This window comes from Sardina pilchardus, chromosome 1, assembly GCF_963854185.1.
Source record: "Sardina pilchardus chromosome 1, fSarPil1.1, whole genome shotgun sequence".
NCBI lineage: Eukaryota > Metazoa > Chordata > Actinopteri > Clupeiformes > Clupeidae > Sardina > Sardina pilchardus.
The window spans coordinates 42,171,429-42,187,424 of NC_084994.1; the positions used below are offsets into that span (position 1 = coordinate 42,171,429).

General features: G+C 42.5%; 1 protein-coding gene across 1 annotated transcript; it reads right to left on the reverse strand.

Moving 5' to 3' along the window:
* LOC134079009 (taste receptor type 1 member 1-like) lies at window positions 1–14,757 on the reverse strand. The gene is made up of 10 exons (XM_062535176.1): window positions 14,503–14,757; window positions 14,205–14,394; window positions 9,527–10,022; window positions 7,929–8,223; window positions 7,074–7,805; window positions 4,530–4,650; window positions 3,832–4,361; window positions 523–722; window positions 156–375; window positions 1–30 (listed from the first exon to the last, which is right to left on the reverse strand). The coding sequence occupies exons 1-10, from the start codon at window positions 14,755–14,757 to the stop codon at window positions 1–3; spliced, it is 3,069 nt and encodes a 1,022-aa protein (XP_062391160.1).
* Window positions 14,758–15,996: the final 1,239 nt, after the last annotated feature.

The window sequence follows — 15,996 nt, forward strand, 5'->3', positions numbered from 1 at the left end:
TCAACAGTCAAATTCCTGCAGGATGAGGGACTGCAAGACAGGGTTGAGTGAAGCGCGTGAGCTATGGCATAGACTGCTGAGTAGATGCTGAAGCTGAACGTGGAGTCCTGTGAGTAGATCGTCTCGGCCGTAACATTGGTGCACTCCTCACATACCTGGCCACATGTGCCACCAGAGGCTGGGGACGATGGAGGTGTGGAACTCACAGACCGTTGGATGAACTCTTTTAACCCTTTCAGGGGACCCATTTGGTGCAGAGTGACCCCTAAGACGGTGCCAAGACGTTCTATGTTGTTCTCTTTGATCAGTTCTGAGCTCAAAGTCCAGGTCTCACTTCCGATCCAAACCTTTTGCACATTTTTTTCAATCGCCGTCCTTAGGAGGAGAGTCACATGCTCTATGTGAGCAAAGAGCACAATAACCTTGATTTGCTGCTTATGGATCACATCTAACATCAAAGCGTTTGCAGAGTCGTTTGAGACCGAGATAACGCCTCGGTAGGCCAAGCAAATGCTGGCTGACTTTATTTCACTCTCAAACACAGCTAGAGCATCCCGGCTGTAGTCAGTGTCACCGCCGATGAAGGCCACCCAATTCCACTGGAACTCCCTCAGTATCTGGACAATTGCCTGCACTTGGAACTTGTCACTGGGAATCGTGCGGAAAAAGGACGGAAATCTCTGCTTGTTGCTGAGCTGAACGCTAGAGGCTCCATGTGTCACCTGCAATTTGAAAATAGTCAGAGATAGACGTGATATTATATTGTTTCTGCATTTTAACAAACACTTTGTGCGTCTACTTTGTTGGTTATGTAAATCAATGTGAATAAACAACTCATGGATTTGGATGAGTAGTATGCAAAAGGGATACATCCATAGGCATAAGATCAAAGAGTGACACTGTTTGTTTGTTGTTGTTTATGTAAATAATGACTTGAGTAAAGGGGATAAGTCTTACCACAGGCAGAAGGTTAAACAGAAACAGCTGAGATACGGTAATGGTCTCTCTACTCCCAAACGGGCCAGTAACAGAGATGACTTTGGGTCGACAGGCTCGTTCGGCCCCCACATGAATCGAGTTCCCACAAGTCGAGAAATCCATAGCAGACAGAAGACTGCCTATATCAGAGCAGTAATCGAACATCTCATAGCCCAGAGTCACCCCTGGAAGCAGATCTGTGCTGTTGTTGATTTCCTCAATGGTGAACTTCATCACTTGCATTCGTTTGTAGCTTGCAGAAATGAAATCTAAGGAATTGAGGCTGATGTTGCAATTAGTCATTGAAATACAAATGTGAAAAAACAGATTCATACAGTAACCTATCAATTCTGTTCTGTGTGGATGATTTTTTTTTTCAATGTTAACTTCCATAAACATACAGTAGATCTAAGATGTGAACTTAAATGCTCGAGGTTGATGTTGGAAAGTAATGTAGCTAATACCCCTTTCACGTGACTGACCTAGGTCGGGTTATTTGGCCGAGTTGTAGCCCATGTTTAGTCAGTTCAGCTCAAGAAGTGGGCCAAGCAACTGAGTCAAATAGCCCAGATTGTCCCTGTCGTAATCATCAACAAGTCAACAAACATTTAACTGTACCTCAATTCTAGTCAGACCGGTATATAGTTTTGGCAATGCAATAATGAAAACTTTCAGAACAGATTTCAGAAATACATCTTTTTAACAGTCAGGCGATAATAGATGAATGGACTTACTTGTGACATTCCACTGCTGGCTTTCCTGAACGTTCTCCTTGACCCCTGTGAAGTTTAAACAAGCCACCCAATAAATAATCCCCAGGTTTGTGAAACAGGGATTGGGCACATGTGCCCACAATATCACCACAACTCACTATCAAAACAGACACAGTCACGAGCAACATGGTTTATACTGTACAAGACGAGGAAAGTAAATGGACGTAACAAGGCCTGAGTATCTCTAGAGGACTGGTGGCCATGAGTTCATTTGCATACCCCTGCACATTTCCATTTGCCCGATTGCGAAATGCGAAATGCCGTGGGCTATCTACACTTTGCAAGTAGGACCAAGACAAATATATGCATATGAAAAGCGATATAAAAAACGGCTCCTTTCAAAGCAAACTTAAAATCAAATTGATTTATTTATTTATATTTCAAACAGGCATAGTGATACAAATGTAGTGTTAAAATACACTGTTTGCAATTGAAGTCAGCAGCCATTTTGATATTAATCCTTGGTGTTGCCCGGTGGAAGACATTTGGATTGCACAGTTAAACTTATGCTTATTAATAATGTGCGTGAGTGAAGACTTTAGTGGAAAAAAGTCACACACACACTGACTGGTCATTCATCAGCTCACTATTCACGAGGAATAGTTGTGACTTGTCTTTCATTTTAGGCGACTGTATTTCCATATGTCATTTACAAAGCCACAAATCCCACTTCCTCTAGTCTAGCATATAGAACCAGTATTGTGTGTACATCATCAGAAAATATTTAATGCAATAAACAATGCTTTAAAAATATGCATTCACACATTTAAGTCATTTCAAACTAGCAAGTTTTGTCTGTTTTGCACTATATTGCATTCTAATGGAGAATATGTAGTCTGTTTTAACAACTAGTTCCAGCCTAATGAGCATCTACTTGACTACAAGCTAAATAAATATACTTGATGGAAGAATGCCATGAACAGCTAGTCTGCTTTTCACCATACTAAACTCAATCTTTTAAGATTGAACATTAGTCTGGTGAGGCTGGGCTTTGTTTCAACTGCACTACACGTTGCTTAAGTTTAGTTATCGTCGCGTCACCAGGCCAATAGCGTGCCAGGACTAGAGGATGGCCGTTTCAGATTGGAGCCAAAGGTTCTGGCAGTAAACAGCGGAGATAGATCTGCTGGTTTCCAGCTTGAGCTGCCGGGCGAAATTCACATTCCCCCGGAAGTTCAGGAAGGTTCACCCAGCCTACTGAACAGCATGTTTGAGCACAAGATGAAGGGAGAGATAAAGACATTTCCTACATTATGACGGAAAGTCATTCGCAAGATCAGTGAAAAAGCGTGTAGCCTACGGTAGCCTATTGTTTGATAGGGTAAAGCATTACCTAGAGGCAAGTAAACATAGTAATAATATTAAAAATCTACCATCTATCAGACGAATTACAGCAATGTACAGGATGGCTAACGTCACGAAGTGAGTACGAGTCTGCGCAGTACGATGGAAAGTAAACGGAATTTTGTTTCAGTCCCCTCCCATTGAGAACAACGGAGTCTGTTTGTCCATTTCTTTCAGGTCTATGGTAGGGAGGCATACTGAGGAGCAAGCTAACTGAGACGCCACTGGAGGTACTATCCAGCATGCGCCCTTGACTTTTGGACACGGCCCATGTGTGAGCACGAGATGAAGGGAGAGATAAAGACATTTCCTACGTTGTTTCATGACCATCTGAAGTTCATCTCGTTTGCAGATTGTACGTCTGGATTGCTGCCTTAAAGTATGTTGCTGTATTGCGCTCCGGTTGGAAAATAATGATGTAGCATTTTGGTCCAAAGTAACCGAATAAAACCCCACCGATACTTAACAAAATGCAAAAGGAATTTACCACTATGATACCTATGTATTTCTCCTTTAAAACTAAGTTCAGTGTGACAAACAAGGCCCATGATATGTAGAAAATGAGCAAGCAGAACGTAACTGCTTTACCTTCATTGTAGTTTTTAGGAAGGTCTCTCCCCATATAGGCAAACACAAAGCTGGCTAAACTGAGTAGGCAACCAAACGTGAACATAGCAAGCAGAATATTTAAGTTGCCCCACGTGCAAATCAAGACTGTTTCCCTTAAGAGCTGCACCTGACTTGGCTGGGGTCCGTTGGCAAACACCCACAAGATGCTCAGGAGCAGCTGAGTGATCGTGCAGATTGCTATGATCAGCCACTGTCCACCATGTTTGACCCAGAACTCGTACGCCCTCGGCAGTTTGGCAGCCAGTTTGAAGATGGAGACGATCTGGAAAGAGCGGACGGCCAGACAGGAGAGGGTGGCGGTGTAGAAGACGAGAAACGTTGGACTGCCCAAGCTACAGGTGATGGGTGACGGCCGACCACCTAAGAGGAAGATGCTGACGGATGACAGAGCCAGGAAGACGAGCACGAGCAGCGACATTTTGCCACCAGCCGACTTGACCACAGGCGTGTCGTAGTGGCGGATGAACAGGGCCAGCACGCAGCCACACAGCAGGATGGTGGAGGAGGCGGCGAGGGTCAGGACGATGGAGGCGTCCCCATCGTGTTGAAGGAACACCACGGTCCGGTTCTGGCACGACGTGCTGCCATTTCCAGACCACTCGTAGTCTTGGCACTTTTGGCAGGTGTTTGGATCTGCTGTGGAGACAAACAAGTGTGTCAGCTACATGGTGTGGATTACAGCTGGATACCCCCCCCCCACACACACACACACACACACCCCACCTCCATACTTTGCCCCCCTCTAAGAAGGTCAAATTAATATTTTGGGAAATAGATGATGGAGAATGATGCCTGAGGTTGTACCTGTGTAGTTGATGTATGTTCCTCCTAGGCAGATCTCACAGTCAAAGCAACAGGAATGAAAGCTCTTCTTCACTCTCCTGAACCCAGTTGGGCATTCAGGAGAACACCGTAACTCAGGAGCCTACACAACAAAGTCAGATCCCAAGGATATTAATAACATAGTTATTACCTCTGCCAAGGAGGTTATGTTTTCATCGGGGTCTGTCTGTCTGTCTGTCTGTCTGTTTGTTAGCAAGATAACTCAAAAAGTAATCTATGGATTTCGATGAAATTTTCAGGGAAGGTCTGAAATGACCCAAGGAAGAAACAATTACATTTTGGGAGTGATCCATATCACTGTTTGGATTCAGGAGTGGTGCAATGGCATGGTATGGCTACGTGGTGGCGATCTGAATAGTTCAGGTTCAAATGTATGACAACCAATAAAGAACAATGCAGGTGGAGGTATTGCGCTCTCTGAGTGCTTTTCTAGTTACCTCCGCCAAGGAGGTTATGTTTTCAGGGTTTTTTTGTTTGTCTGTTTGTCTGTTTGTTAGCAAGATAACTCAAAAACGTATGGATGGATTTTGATGAAATTCGCTTATAATAAACGGAATTGGCAACCCTGGCGCTGGTTCGGCGGTTCTGAGGTAAAAAGCTCAGTGGCCAATTAGCTGCTACATCCCATCCCCACGCCCCTACGTCTGTCAAAACTGTGCCAAGCTTTAAAGAGGAATAATGCAGGATTGGCGATTTCATCTCTGGTTTCGGTTTCGTTTTTCGTTTTCGCTCGTTTTATGCTTGCATATTTCTCTGCAGAGCTTCCCCCGACAGCTTTAGCGTGTATATTTATACATATATAGGCTATATATAAATATATAAATTGCAAGCGTGGTTCTTCTTGTTCCTTACGCGTCTCTGACTTCCAGATGTAAACAGCAGACGATCGTTCATCAGAAAGTTGCAAGGTTGTAATAGCGGATAGGGACACTAGGGGCGGGAGGAAATGTGACTGTTTTCGATAAAACTGGTCAGTCAAGCAAAACAACGATTTCTAAGCGATTTTATGACTATGAAAAAGTTGCATAGGGTCTCTTTTAAAAAAAAAAAAAAACGAGAAGCGAGAATCTTTCAAGAATTGAAAGCGAGAGGGACTAAAGCGTAACCGAGAAAGAATAATTAAAAGCAGAGGTTGTTAAACAAATTGAAAAGACAGAATCGCTAGTCTCTTCTTTGTTGAATGTGATTGTTTTTCTGCTGTTTGGTTCTCAAATTTTTGCCTTTGCTTCTCAATTTTTGGATTTTGATTCTCAATTACACTGGCAGCATTTTGACGCCATATACACGTAGTCACGTCTGCAGTCGTCTTAAGACGGCTACATGAAGTCAAATGAGGCTAGTGGCTCTGGCGCGTGGTGTTACTTTGCACTTGGCTACTGGCTAGCCCAGTTCATTCATTAGGATCCAAACAGAGATGAAGTTAGAAGTGACCAAACACCTCCACGTTTTCCCTATTGTAGTTACACAACCAAGTATGGTGACACAAAATAAAACGTGGCACTTTTCTAAGTGGGTAAGAAAGATAATTATACTATATGGCGGAATAGCACTTGGGAGCACTTCTTCTCAGCGCAGTAATATCACCACCCTTGGATTCTCAGTTTCACTTTGGAGTGAGCCCTGTCAAAATGGGAATTCAGCATGATAAGCCCGAAACTGCGAACGATTCTGGTTTAAGCACATTATTGTGTGACAATTGTGCGACAATTTCTCCCATAATGGTTAGTGATTATTGCAAACTATAAGAACTATGGTATAGCTTTCGAGATACTCAGTCATTATTTCGAGATGTTACTGTTATCTCGAAATAACGTGATAAATATCTTATCTTGAAATAATATGATTATCATGAAATAACGTGAACATTTCATGTAATAACATGACACATATCTTGTAAAAACATGAAAATATCATATCTTATAAATAACATGATATTTTCATGTTATATTGTGTAAAAATATCATAACCATAAAATAATGGGATAATTTCATGTAATAACATGATACTTATCTTGATAAAACGTGAAAAAGATATTGTTAACAAGAAACTTTCCCGTAATTACTTGATACTGAGCCTTTGTTTTTTTTGTGTGTGTGTGTGACAGCAATGCGCCAAAGTATATTTAACTCTATTGAACTTACATTTTTACCAGTATGCCAGGCGATGAGACTTTGGTCAAGACTGAAGGTAGGTGTTGGCAATGATAGGAATGACCCAATTGTAACAAAAGACATGTTGTTTTTCCAATCCCAGAACACAATATCATACCAAGCTGGAGGATCACCACTGTCATCAAACTCTATGCTGTGGTTGTATAAACTGAACTTTACTATTTTCAGTGCTTTGATGAGCTGAGAAAACAGATAAATGATCAAATATAACATAAATATTATATATACTGTATGGGCATCATCTACTGTTGAGACAGTAAAATACAAAAAAGCACATAGAAATGTAATGCATGTATCATATCCAAATGTAAAGTAGGTAAGTAAAATCACTGACCATATGAGGCTCAACAGTCAAATTCATGCAGGATGAGGGACTGCAAGACAGGGTTGAGTGGAGTGCGTGAGCTATGGCATAGACTGCTGAGTAGATGCTGAAGCTGAACGTAGGATCCTGTGAGTAGATCGTCTCGGCCGTAACATTGGTGCACTCCTCACATACCTGGCCACATGTGCCACCAGAGGCTGGGGACGATGGAGGTGTGGAACTCACAGACCGTTGGATGAACTCTTTAAACCCTTTCAGGGGACCCATTTGGTGCAGAGTGACCCCTAAGACGGTGCCAAGACGTTCTATGTTGTTCTCTTTAATCAGTTCTGAGCTCAAAGTCCAGGCCTCGCTTCCGATCCAAACCTTTTGCACGTTGTTTTTAATCGCCGTCCTTAGGAGGAGTCTCACATGCTCTGTGTGAGCAAAGAGCACAATCACCTCGACATTCTGCTTATGGATCACATCTAACATGAAAGCATTTGCAGAGTCGTTTGAGACTGAGATAACGCCTCGGTAGGCCAAGCAAATGTTGTCTGACTTTATTTCACTCTCAAACACAGCTAGAGCATCCCGGCTGTAGTCAGTGTCACCGCCGATGAAGGCCACCCAGTTCCACCTGAACTTTCTCAGTATCTGGACAATAACCTGCACTTGGAACTTGTCACTGGGAATCGTGCGGAAAAAGGACGGAAATCTTTGCTTGTTGCTGAGCTGAACGCTAGAGGCTCCATGTGTCACCTGCAAATTGAAAATAGTTAGAGATCAACATGAGATTGTATTGTCTTGTGTAAGTCAAAGTAAATAAACAACTCATGGCTTTCCACAATGACTTGAGTAGTATGCAAAGGCGATGAGTCTTACCATAGGCAGAAGGTTATACAGAAACAGCTGAGATACGGTAATGGTCTCTCTACTCCCAAATGGGCCCGTAACAGAGATGACGTTGGGTCGACAGGCTCGTTTGGTCCCCATATGAATAGAGTTCCCACACGCCAAGAAATCCATAGCAGACAGAAGACTGCCTATATTAGAGCAGTAATCGAAGATCTCATAGCCCAGAGTCACCCCTGGAAGCAGATCTGTGCTGTTGTTGATTTCCTCAATGGTGAACTTCATCACTTGCATTCGTTTGTAGCTTGCAGAAATGAACTGAAATCTACAGTAAGTGATTGAGTCTGATGTTACAGTCAATAGCAACTTCTGTAAATATAGATCTTAGAACTTAAATTTAAATGCTCGTAGTTGATGTTGGAAAGAAATGTAAGATTAGCCAATACCCCTTTCACATGACTGACTTAGATTAGGTTATTTGATCAAGTTGTAGCCCATGTTTAGTCAATTCAGCTCAAGAAGTGGGCCAAACAACTGAGTCTAATAGCCCAGATTGTCCCTGTCATATCGAAAACAAAGACTCAACAGTAGTCCAATTCTACTGTGACCGGTATGTCAGAGAGAGTGCAAACAGATCAACTAAAAATTGGCGACACTCACATCATTTTGCAAAGAGTTTAATAAATGTTCGTAGATACAATTGTAACGGAAACCGATTTCAGAAATACAGCCTTTTAACGGTGAGATGACTGTTGACAAATGACAGATGAACTGACTTACTTGTGACATTCCAGTGCTTCTGGCTTTTCTGAACGTTCTCCTTGACCCTCATGAAGTTTAAACAAGCCACCCAATAAATAATCCCCGGGTTTGTGAAATAGGGATTGGGCACATGTGCCCACAATATCACCACAACTCACTACTAAAACGGAGACCGTCACTAGCAACATGTTTCATACAAGAAAAGACAAGTAGGCTAAAGGGATGTAATAAGGCCTGTGCCTCTCTAGAAGACAGATGGCCTTGATGATTTGCATACCCTTCCTACCCTTCATGTTTTTATGCTCTAGGCAGCTGACATTTTGCAAGTAATCAAGTTTGCATATGAAAAGTAAATGAGTTATAAAAAAATGAGTAATAAAAAGACAGAGACAGAGATAGATAGAGACTTTTCCTACATTATTTCATGACCAACTGGAGTTCATCTCATTTGCAGATTGTAAGTCTGAATTGCTGCCTGAAAGTATGTTGTTGTATTGCGCTCAGGTTGGAAAAGAATGATGTAGCATTTTGGTCCAAAGTAACCGAATAAAACTCCACAGATACTGAACAAAATGCAAAAGGCATTCGCCACAGTGATGTAATTCTCCTCAAAAACAAAGTACATCGTGAGAAACAAGGCCCAGGATATATAGAAAATGAGCAAGCAGAACGCAACCGCTTTACCTTCATTGTAGTTTTTAGGAAGGTCTGTCCCCATATAGGCAAATGCAAAACTGGCTAAACTGAGTAGGCCTACCAGCATGAACATAGCATAAAGAATATATTGGTCACCCCAGGTGCAAGTCAAGACTGTTTCCCTAATGAGTTGTTTCTGACTTGGCTGGGGTCCGTTGGCAAATACCCACAAAATGCTCAGGAGCAGCTGAGTGATCGTGCAGATTGCTATGATCAGCCACTGTCCGCCATGTTTGACCCAGAACTCGTACGCCTTTGGCAGCTTGGCAGCCAGTTTGAAGACGGAGATGATTTGGAAGGAGCGGACGGCCAGGCAAGAGAGGGTGGCGGTGTAGAAGACGAGAAACGTTGGACTGCGCAGCCTGCAGGTGATGGCAGATGGCCGACCGCCAAAGAAGAAGATGCTAACGGAGGACAGAGCCAGAAAGACGAGCACAAACAGCGACATTTTGCCACCTGCCGACTTGACCACAGGCGTGTGGTAGTGGCGGATGAACAGAGCCAGCACGCAGCCACACATCAGGATGGTGGAGGAGGCGGCGAGGGTCAGGACGATGGAGGCGGGAGCATCGTGTTGAAGGAACACCACGGTCCGGTTCTGGCACGACGTGCTGCCATTTCCAGACCACTCGTAGTCTTGGCACTTTTGGCAGGTGTTTGGATCTGCTGTGGGGACAAAAGTGTGTCAACGACATGGTGTGGATTAGGGGAGCGCCGTGACGGATAAAACAATTTTCGGTAAAACTTTGTTTTCAAAGATGACGTTACAAAAATAAACTTTAATTAATTTTTTTGTGATCAGCAACTCACATGTGTGGTCTCTAAGGCCCTGTACACACGTAGCCGGGTATCTGCTTAAACGAAGGTATTTGTCTACGTTTGGACCTGTCATCCACATGACAACACATATAAACGAATGTTTAAAAAAACTCCAGGCAAAGTGAAGATCTGCGAATTCTCCGTTAATAAATTGGCGTGTAGCCAGAGATAACCGGAGATCTGCGGTGTTTAACATCAGAATATGCGCCAAAACAACAACAAATCTGCTCTGATATCAAATGTGCGACCTTTGTTCACTGCAGAAGCATGGATCTGAGTGCCTTGAAAACGCAGATGTTCGGTTATGTGGGGAAGGGTTTTTTTTTAGTACACACGTAGCCGGATATTTTTAAAACCGAATATTTCCCCCCCTCCGATAAAAATAATTTTATCCACATTACCTCGTTTTGGAAAAAAAAAAACGCAGATCTCCGGTTATCTCTGGCTACACGCCAATTTATAAACGGAGAATTTGCAGATCTTCACTTTGCCCGGAGATTTTTTTAAACATTCGTTTATATGCGTTGTCATGTGGATGACAGGTCCAAACGTAGACAAATACCTTCGGTTAAGCAGATACCCAGCTACGTGTGTACGGGGCCCAAGGTAATGTGGATAAAATTATTTTATAAACGGAGGGGGGGAAATATTCGGTTTTAAAAATACCCGGCTACGTGTGTACATACTGTAGCCTTAAACTCTTGTGATATTTGGTAGGATATGTATGACGATTGTGGTGTAATTTAAGTTTGAACGGAAGTGGTCATTTGTTTCAAATGTCCCGGCAGACACAGTTTAAACGCTGTGGTAGGACAAATGAAACATTATAAAATATAAGGAATCTGTAAACATTATTCATGTTTTCATGTAATATACCTGTCAAGGGACATTTTTTGTAAGTGCTGTTAAATTTTTAGGAGAATTCTCACAATATTTAAGTAATTATCAAATAATATTTGCTGCATTCAAATATACATTATTAACTTTTCAACGAGGTCAGTGGGAGTCATAGCTACAGTGTATCTATACTAGCTATATCTATACTATACTGATTTAACTTCATTATTTCACAGATTTAAGTCATGTTGAGTGACAAGCACTTGATCAGCCCATCATATTTGTTTCAAAATACAAGGTTAACCGGAAGACGACGTCATGTTCCATTTGTCCGGACAGTGACTTCTCGCAGCAAAATGAGTAGTCACACGACCAAGTATGGTGAGACAAAATAAAACGTGGTGCATTTCCACTTCAGGAAAGAAGGATAACTATATTGTGTGGTGCAGTAATATCCACACTCTTGCACTTTCAGTTTCACTTTGGAGTGAGGATATTACTGTGCAGAGTCGAAGTGCTCCCAGTATTATTCTGCCACACAATATAGTTATCCCTTTTACCTGCTTAGAAATGCACCTCGTTTTATTTTGTCTCACCATACTTGGTCGTGTGACTACTCTTGTAACTGTATTTTAGTAGGGAAAACATGGAGGTGTTTGGTCACTTCTAACTTCTTCTCTGTTTGGATCCTAATGAATGCATTGGGCTAGCTAAGTGCTATCAAAGTTGCGCCACGCGCCAGAGCCAGTGAGTGCATGCATTGAAACGTGAGGTATGTATCAACTCGTCTTAATTAAGCGAATAACGTAGTTTAATATGAAAAAACGGTGAAGTGTTCCTTTAAGGGCGGAGCAAGATACTTCATGAGAAGCCACTTCCTGGAACCCGAATCGCAAGAGGGAGGGGGGGCAAAATCCCCCTTTATGCAGAGCTGTTCCACTAGGCGTGATCAAGATGGCTGCGCAGCACAAAAACTGCGCAGCACAAGATGCACGTGGTTAAAAATCTGTCCACAATGGTCTAGATCGGTGTGTTTTCGACTCGGCAGTCGGTATCACATGGCCTCAACTTATCGCGGGAGCAAGGTGTGACCAGGCGGCTGCTCAGCAGCGGAGCAGCAGCTCTAGAGGTACTGCGGAGTGCAGCGGAGCCTAGACCCTGCCTTCATGACGTCAGGACTTTGCCCCAATTGGCTTTTACATCCCTGACGTATGTGCAGGTGTTTAGAATGATGCCTCCTCATATCCACAAGGGTCTGTGCGGGTCCGTGCCTCGTGATTCGTCACATGGTCAAGTCTACACTACGGGAAGTAGAGAGCGTACAACTTCATAGCAGCGTTTGTATCCCCTCCCCTGCTGCCACCGGCAGCTCTCGCTGCTGCAAGAGGTCATTTGGAGTTGAACTTGAACGCGCCTATTGAAGTCTATGGGCATGACACACCCCTTTATGCAGAGGAAGTGATCCCCATTTTGCGATCTTTTGATTGCACCTTCCTCTGGGGGCGTGGCTTCGGGGGGAAGTCTGAAGAACGGGGTTGGGACTTTTGACCTGTGTATTTTCAAAATGCAGCTTTGCTGGAATTGTTTTCCAAGATCTCCTACCCTACCTTTAAGGGAAACTAATTATTGAAAACGTCAAGACTCCCCAATTCCACTATACACAAAGGCAAAGACCAGTTAAATGGAGTGGCATAACATTCAAATTAGATTTGCTGCATAGTTGAGATGGGCCCAAAAAGCATCCTTAAGGCATAACGTGCCTGTTGCTGCATTTTGACATTGTAAACATCCGGAAGAGTGAAAAGCATAGTTTGTAAGATATGCAGTATATTATTTGTGGCACAGATGGCCGACTGTGTTGGTTGTACCTGTGTGGTTGATGTATGTTCCTGCACTGCAGATTTCACAGCTGAAGCAACAGGAATGAAAGCTAGACTCCACTCTTCTGTACCCAGTTGGACATTCAGGAGAGCACCTCAACTCAGGAACCTATAAAGTCAGGTTAGGCCATGATTAATAAGCTGGTGGCAAGGATATTAATGGCTTAATTATTGATCAGTGTTTGCACAAGATTTTGTAAAACGACATACAGCATGAAATCTCCCCTCTCAGCTCTATATTTTTTCAGTCTGTTTCCTTTTAATGCAATAAATTAGCTTCTACTTGAGTTGAAATTAGTATCCCATTCTATAGAATAGTATATATTGAGTCAAAACAATAAAAGCAGCAGGAAATGACATATTTAACTTACATTTTTACCAGTGTGCCAAGCGATGAGATCTTGGTCAAGGCTAAATTTAGGTGTTGGCATTGAGTGGAATGACCCAACTGTGACAAAAGGGTTGTTTCTTTTCCAATCCCAGAATATCATGTCGTAGAAAGCTGGAGGATCGCCATTCCCATCAAACTCAATGCTGTGGTTGTATAATTTGAACTTGACCTTCTTCAGTGCTTTGATGAGCTGAAGAAAATAGATTAATAATAAGACAACATGCTGAAATCTCAATATGACGCATCTTGCATAGCTATCAGATTTAGGGTCCTCTACTATCATGAAACTACATAAAAATGTGGAGTATGCAGTATCCCACATGCGAATGTTATGCAAGTATCACTTACAAATGTAAGGTAATGATGTAGAGACACTGGCATTTACCATATGAGGTTCAACAGTCAAATTCATGCAGGATGAGGGACTGCAAGACAGGGTTGAGTGAAGCGCGTGAGCTATGGCATAGACTGCTGAGTAGATGCTGAAGCTGAACGTGGAGTCCTGCGAGTAGATCGTCTCGGCCGTAACATTGGTGCACTCCTCACATACCTGGCCACATGTGCGATCAGAGGCTGGGGACGATGGAGGTGTGGAACTCACAGACCGTTGGATGAACTCTTTTAACCCTTTCAGGGGACCCATTTGTTGTAGAGTGACCCCTAAGACGGTGCCAAGACGTTCTATGTTGCTCTCTTTAATCAGTTCTGAGCTCAAAGACCAGGTCTCGCTTCCGATCCAAACCTTTTGCATGTTGTTTTTAATCGCCGTCCTTAGGAGGAGTCTCACATGCTCTGTGTGAGCAAAGAGCACAATCACCTCGACATTCTGCTTATGGATCACATCTAACATCAAAGCGTTTGCAGAGTCGTTTGAGATAACGCCTCGGTAGGCCAAGCAAATGTTGTCTGACTTTATTTCACTCTCAAACACAGCTAGAGCATCCCGGCTGTAGTCAGTGTCACCGCCGATGAAGGCCACCCAATTCCACCTGAACTTTCTCAGTATCTGGACAATTGCCTGCACTTGGAACTTGTCACTGGGAATCGTGCGGAAAAAGGACGGGAATCTCTGCCTGTTGCTGAGCTGAACGCTAGAAGCTCCATGTGTCACCTGCAAATTGAAAATAATAAGAGAGTGACATGAGATTTCATCTGCATTTTTTTAATTATTATTATTTAAATAATAACCTGAGTAATATTCTAAGGGGATGAATCTTACCACAGGCAGAAGGTTAAACAGAAACAGCTGAGATACGGTAATAGTTTCTCTACTCCCATACGGGCCGGTAACAGAGATGACTTTGGGTCGACAGGCTCGTTTGGTCCCCACATGAATAGAGTTCCCACACGCCAACAAATCCATAGCAGAGGGAAGGCTGCCTATATCAGAGCAGTAATCGAAGATCTCATAGCCCAGAGTCACCTTTGGAAGCAGATCTGTGCTGTTGTTGATTTCCTCAATGGTGAACTTCATCACTTGCAGTCGTTTGTAGCTTGCAGAGATAAACTGAAATCTAAGTGATTGGGATTGACGTTACAGTTAGGTATAGAAATGTAAAAGTGAAGGCGCAGATAACACATTTAGAAATAAACTAAGCACAGAGTTAGTTACAGTACATGGAGTTTGCATATTCCTATCAATTTTGTTCTGTGTGGATGCCTCCACCCCCCCCCCCCCCCCACACACACACACACACACACACACAATGTCAACTAGCATATATAAATCTAAGGGGTAAACTTAAATTTAAATGCTTGTGGTTGATGTTGGAAAGTAATGTAGCTAATACCCCTTTCGCATGACTGACTTAGGTCAGGTTATTTGGGCAAGTTGTAACTCATGTTTACATTTAGTCAATTCAGCTCAAGAAGTGGGCCAAGCATCTCAAAGCCAAAAAGCCCAGATTGTCCCTAGCTGTCATATCTAAAATCAACAACGATTTAGCTGTAGTTCAATGCTGGCATGAACGGTTTGAACAGATGAACAAAAGAAATAATTTTGCAAATATTTTAGGCAAATTACTATATTTGTCAATATGCATAATAGAATGCCATTTGTATCATTCAGATGACAATATTTACTTACTTGTGACATTCCAGTGCTTCTGGCTTTTCTGAACGTTCTCCTTGACCCTCGTGAAGTTTAAACAAGCCACCCAATAAATAATCCCCGGGTTTGTGAAACAGGGACTGGGCACATGTGCCCACAATATCACCACAACTCACTATCAAAACTGAGACAATCACTCGCAACATTGTTTGCACAAGAAGAGGGAAACAAGAAGGTATGGCAGTGCTTATCTAGAAGTCCTGACTGATGTCCATAAATTGATTTGCATAACCCACACATTTCCATGTTTTTGATATGCTGTAGGCTTCTGTGACTTTGCAAGTGTCCAAGACCAAGAAAAAAAAATATGCATATGAAAAGTAATATAAGAATGTTTTGGTGTTTTGATTTCAACCAGTTATGTAATGAATCTGGCTTACACTGTTTGCAAAGTCAGGAGAAGCCCTTTGGATTCTAGCCAAGCTTGGTGTTTTTTTTGCACATTACTGAATTCATTAATAGGAAGACATGATGGGAAAAAATGATTTATATACACTGACTGTGTGGTCATACATACATCAAGGTCATTCACGAGAAACAGTCATGACTTGTATGTCACTTTAGGCATCTGTATTTCCATAAAAGTAATTTGCAAATCCACAA

Excerpts from the sequence above, each read along its gene's own strand:
- LOC134079009 (XM_062535176.1), bottom strand. The coding sequence starts at position 14,757 with ATGAAGTTCACCATTGAGGAAATCAACAACAGCACAGATCTGCTTCCA. Across the intron at positions 376-522 it reads GTGTTTGAGAGTGAAATAAA|GACGGCGATTGAAAAAAATG; the intron begins GTCAGCCAGCAT and ends TCTCCTCCTAAG. Across the intron at positions 31-155 it reads CTGGTGGCACATGTGGCCAG|TCCCTCATCCTGCAGGAATT; the intron begins GTATGTGAGGAG and ends CCTGTCTTGCAG.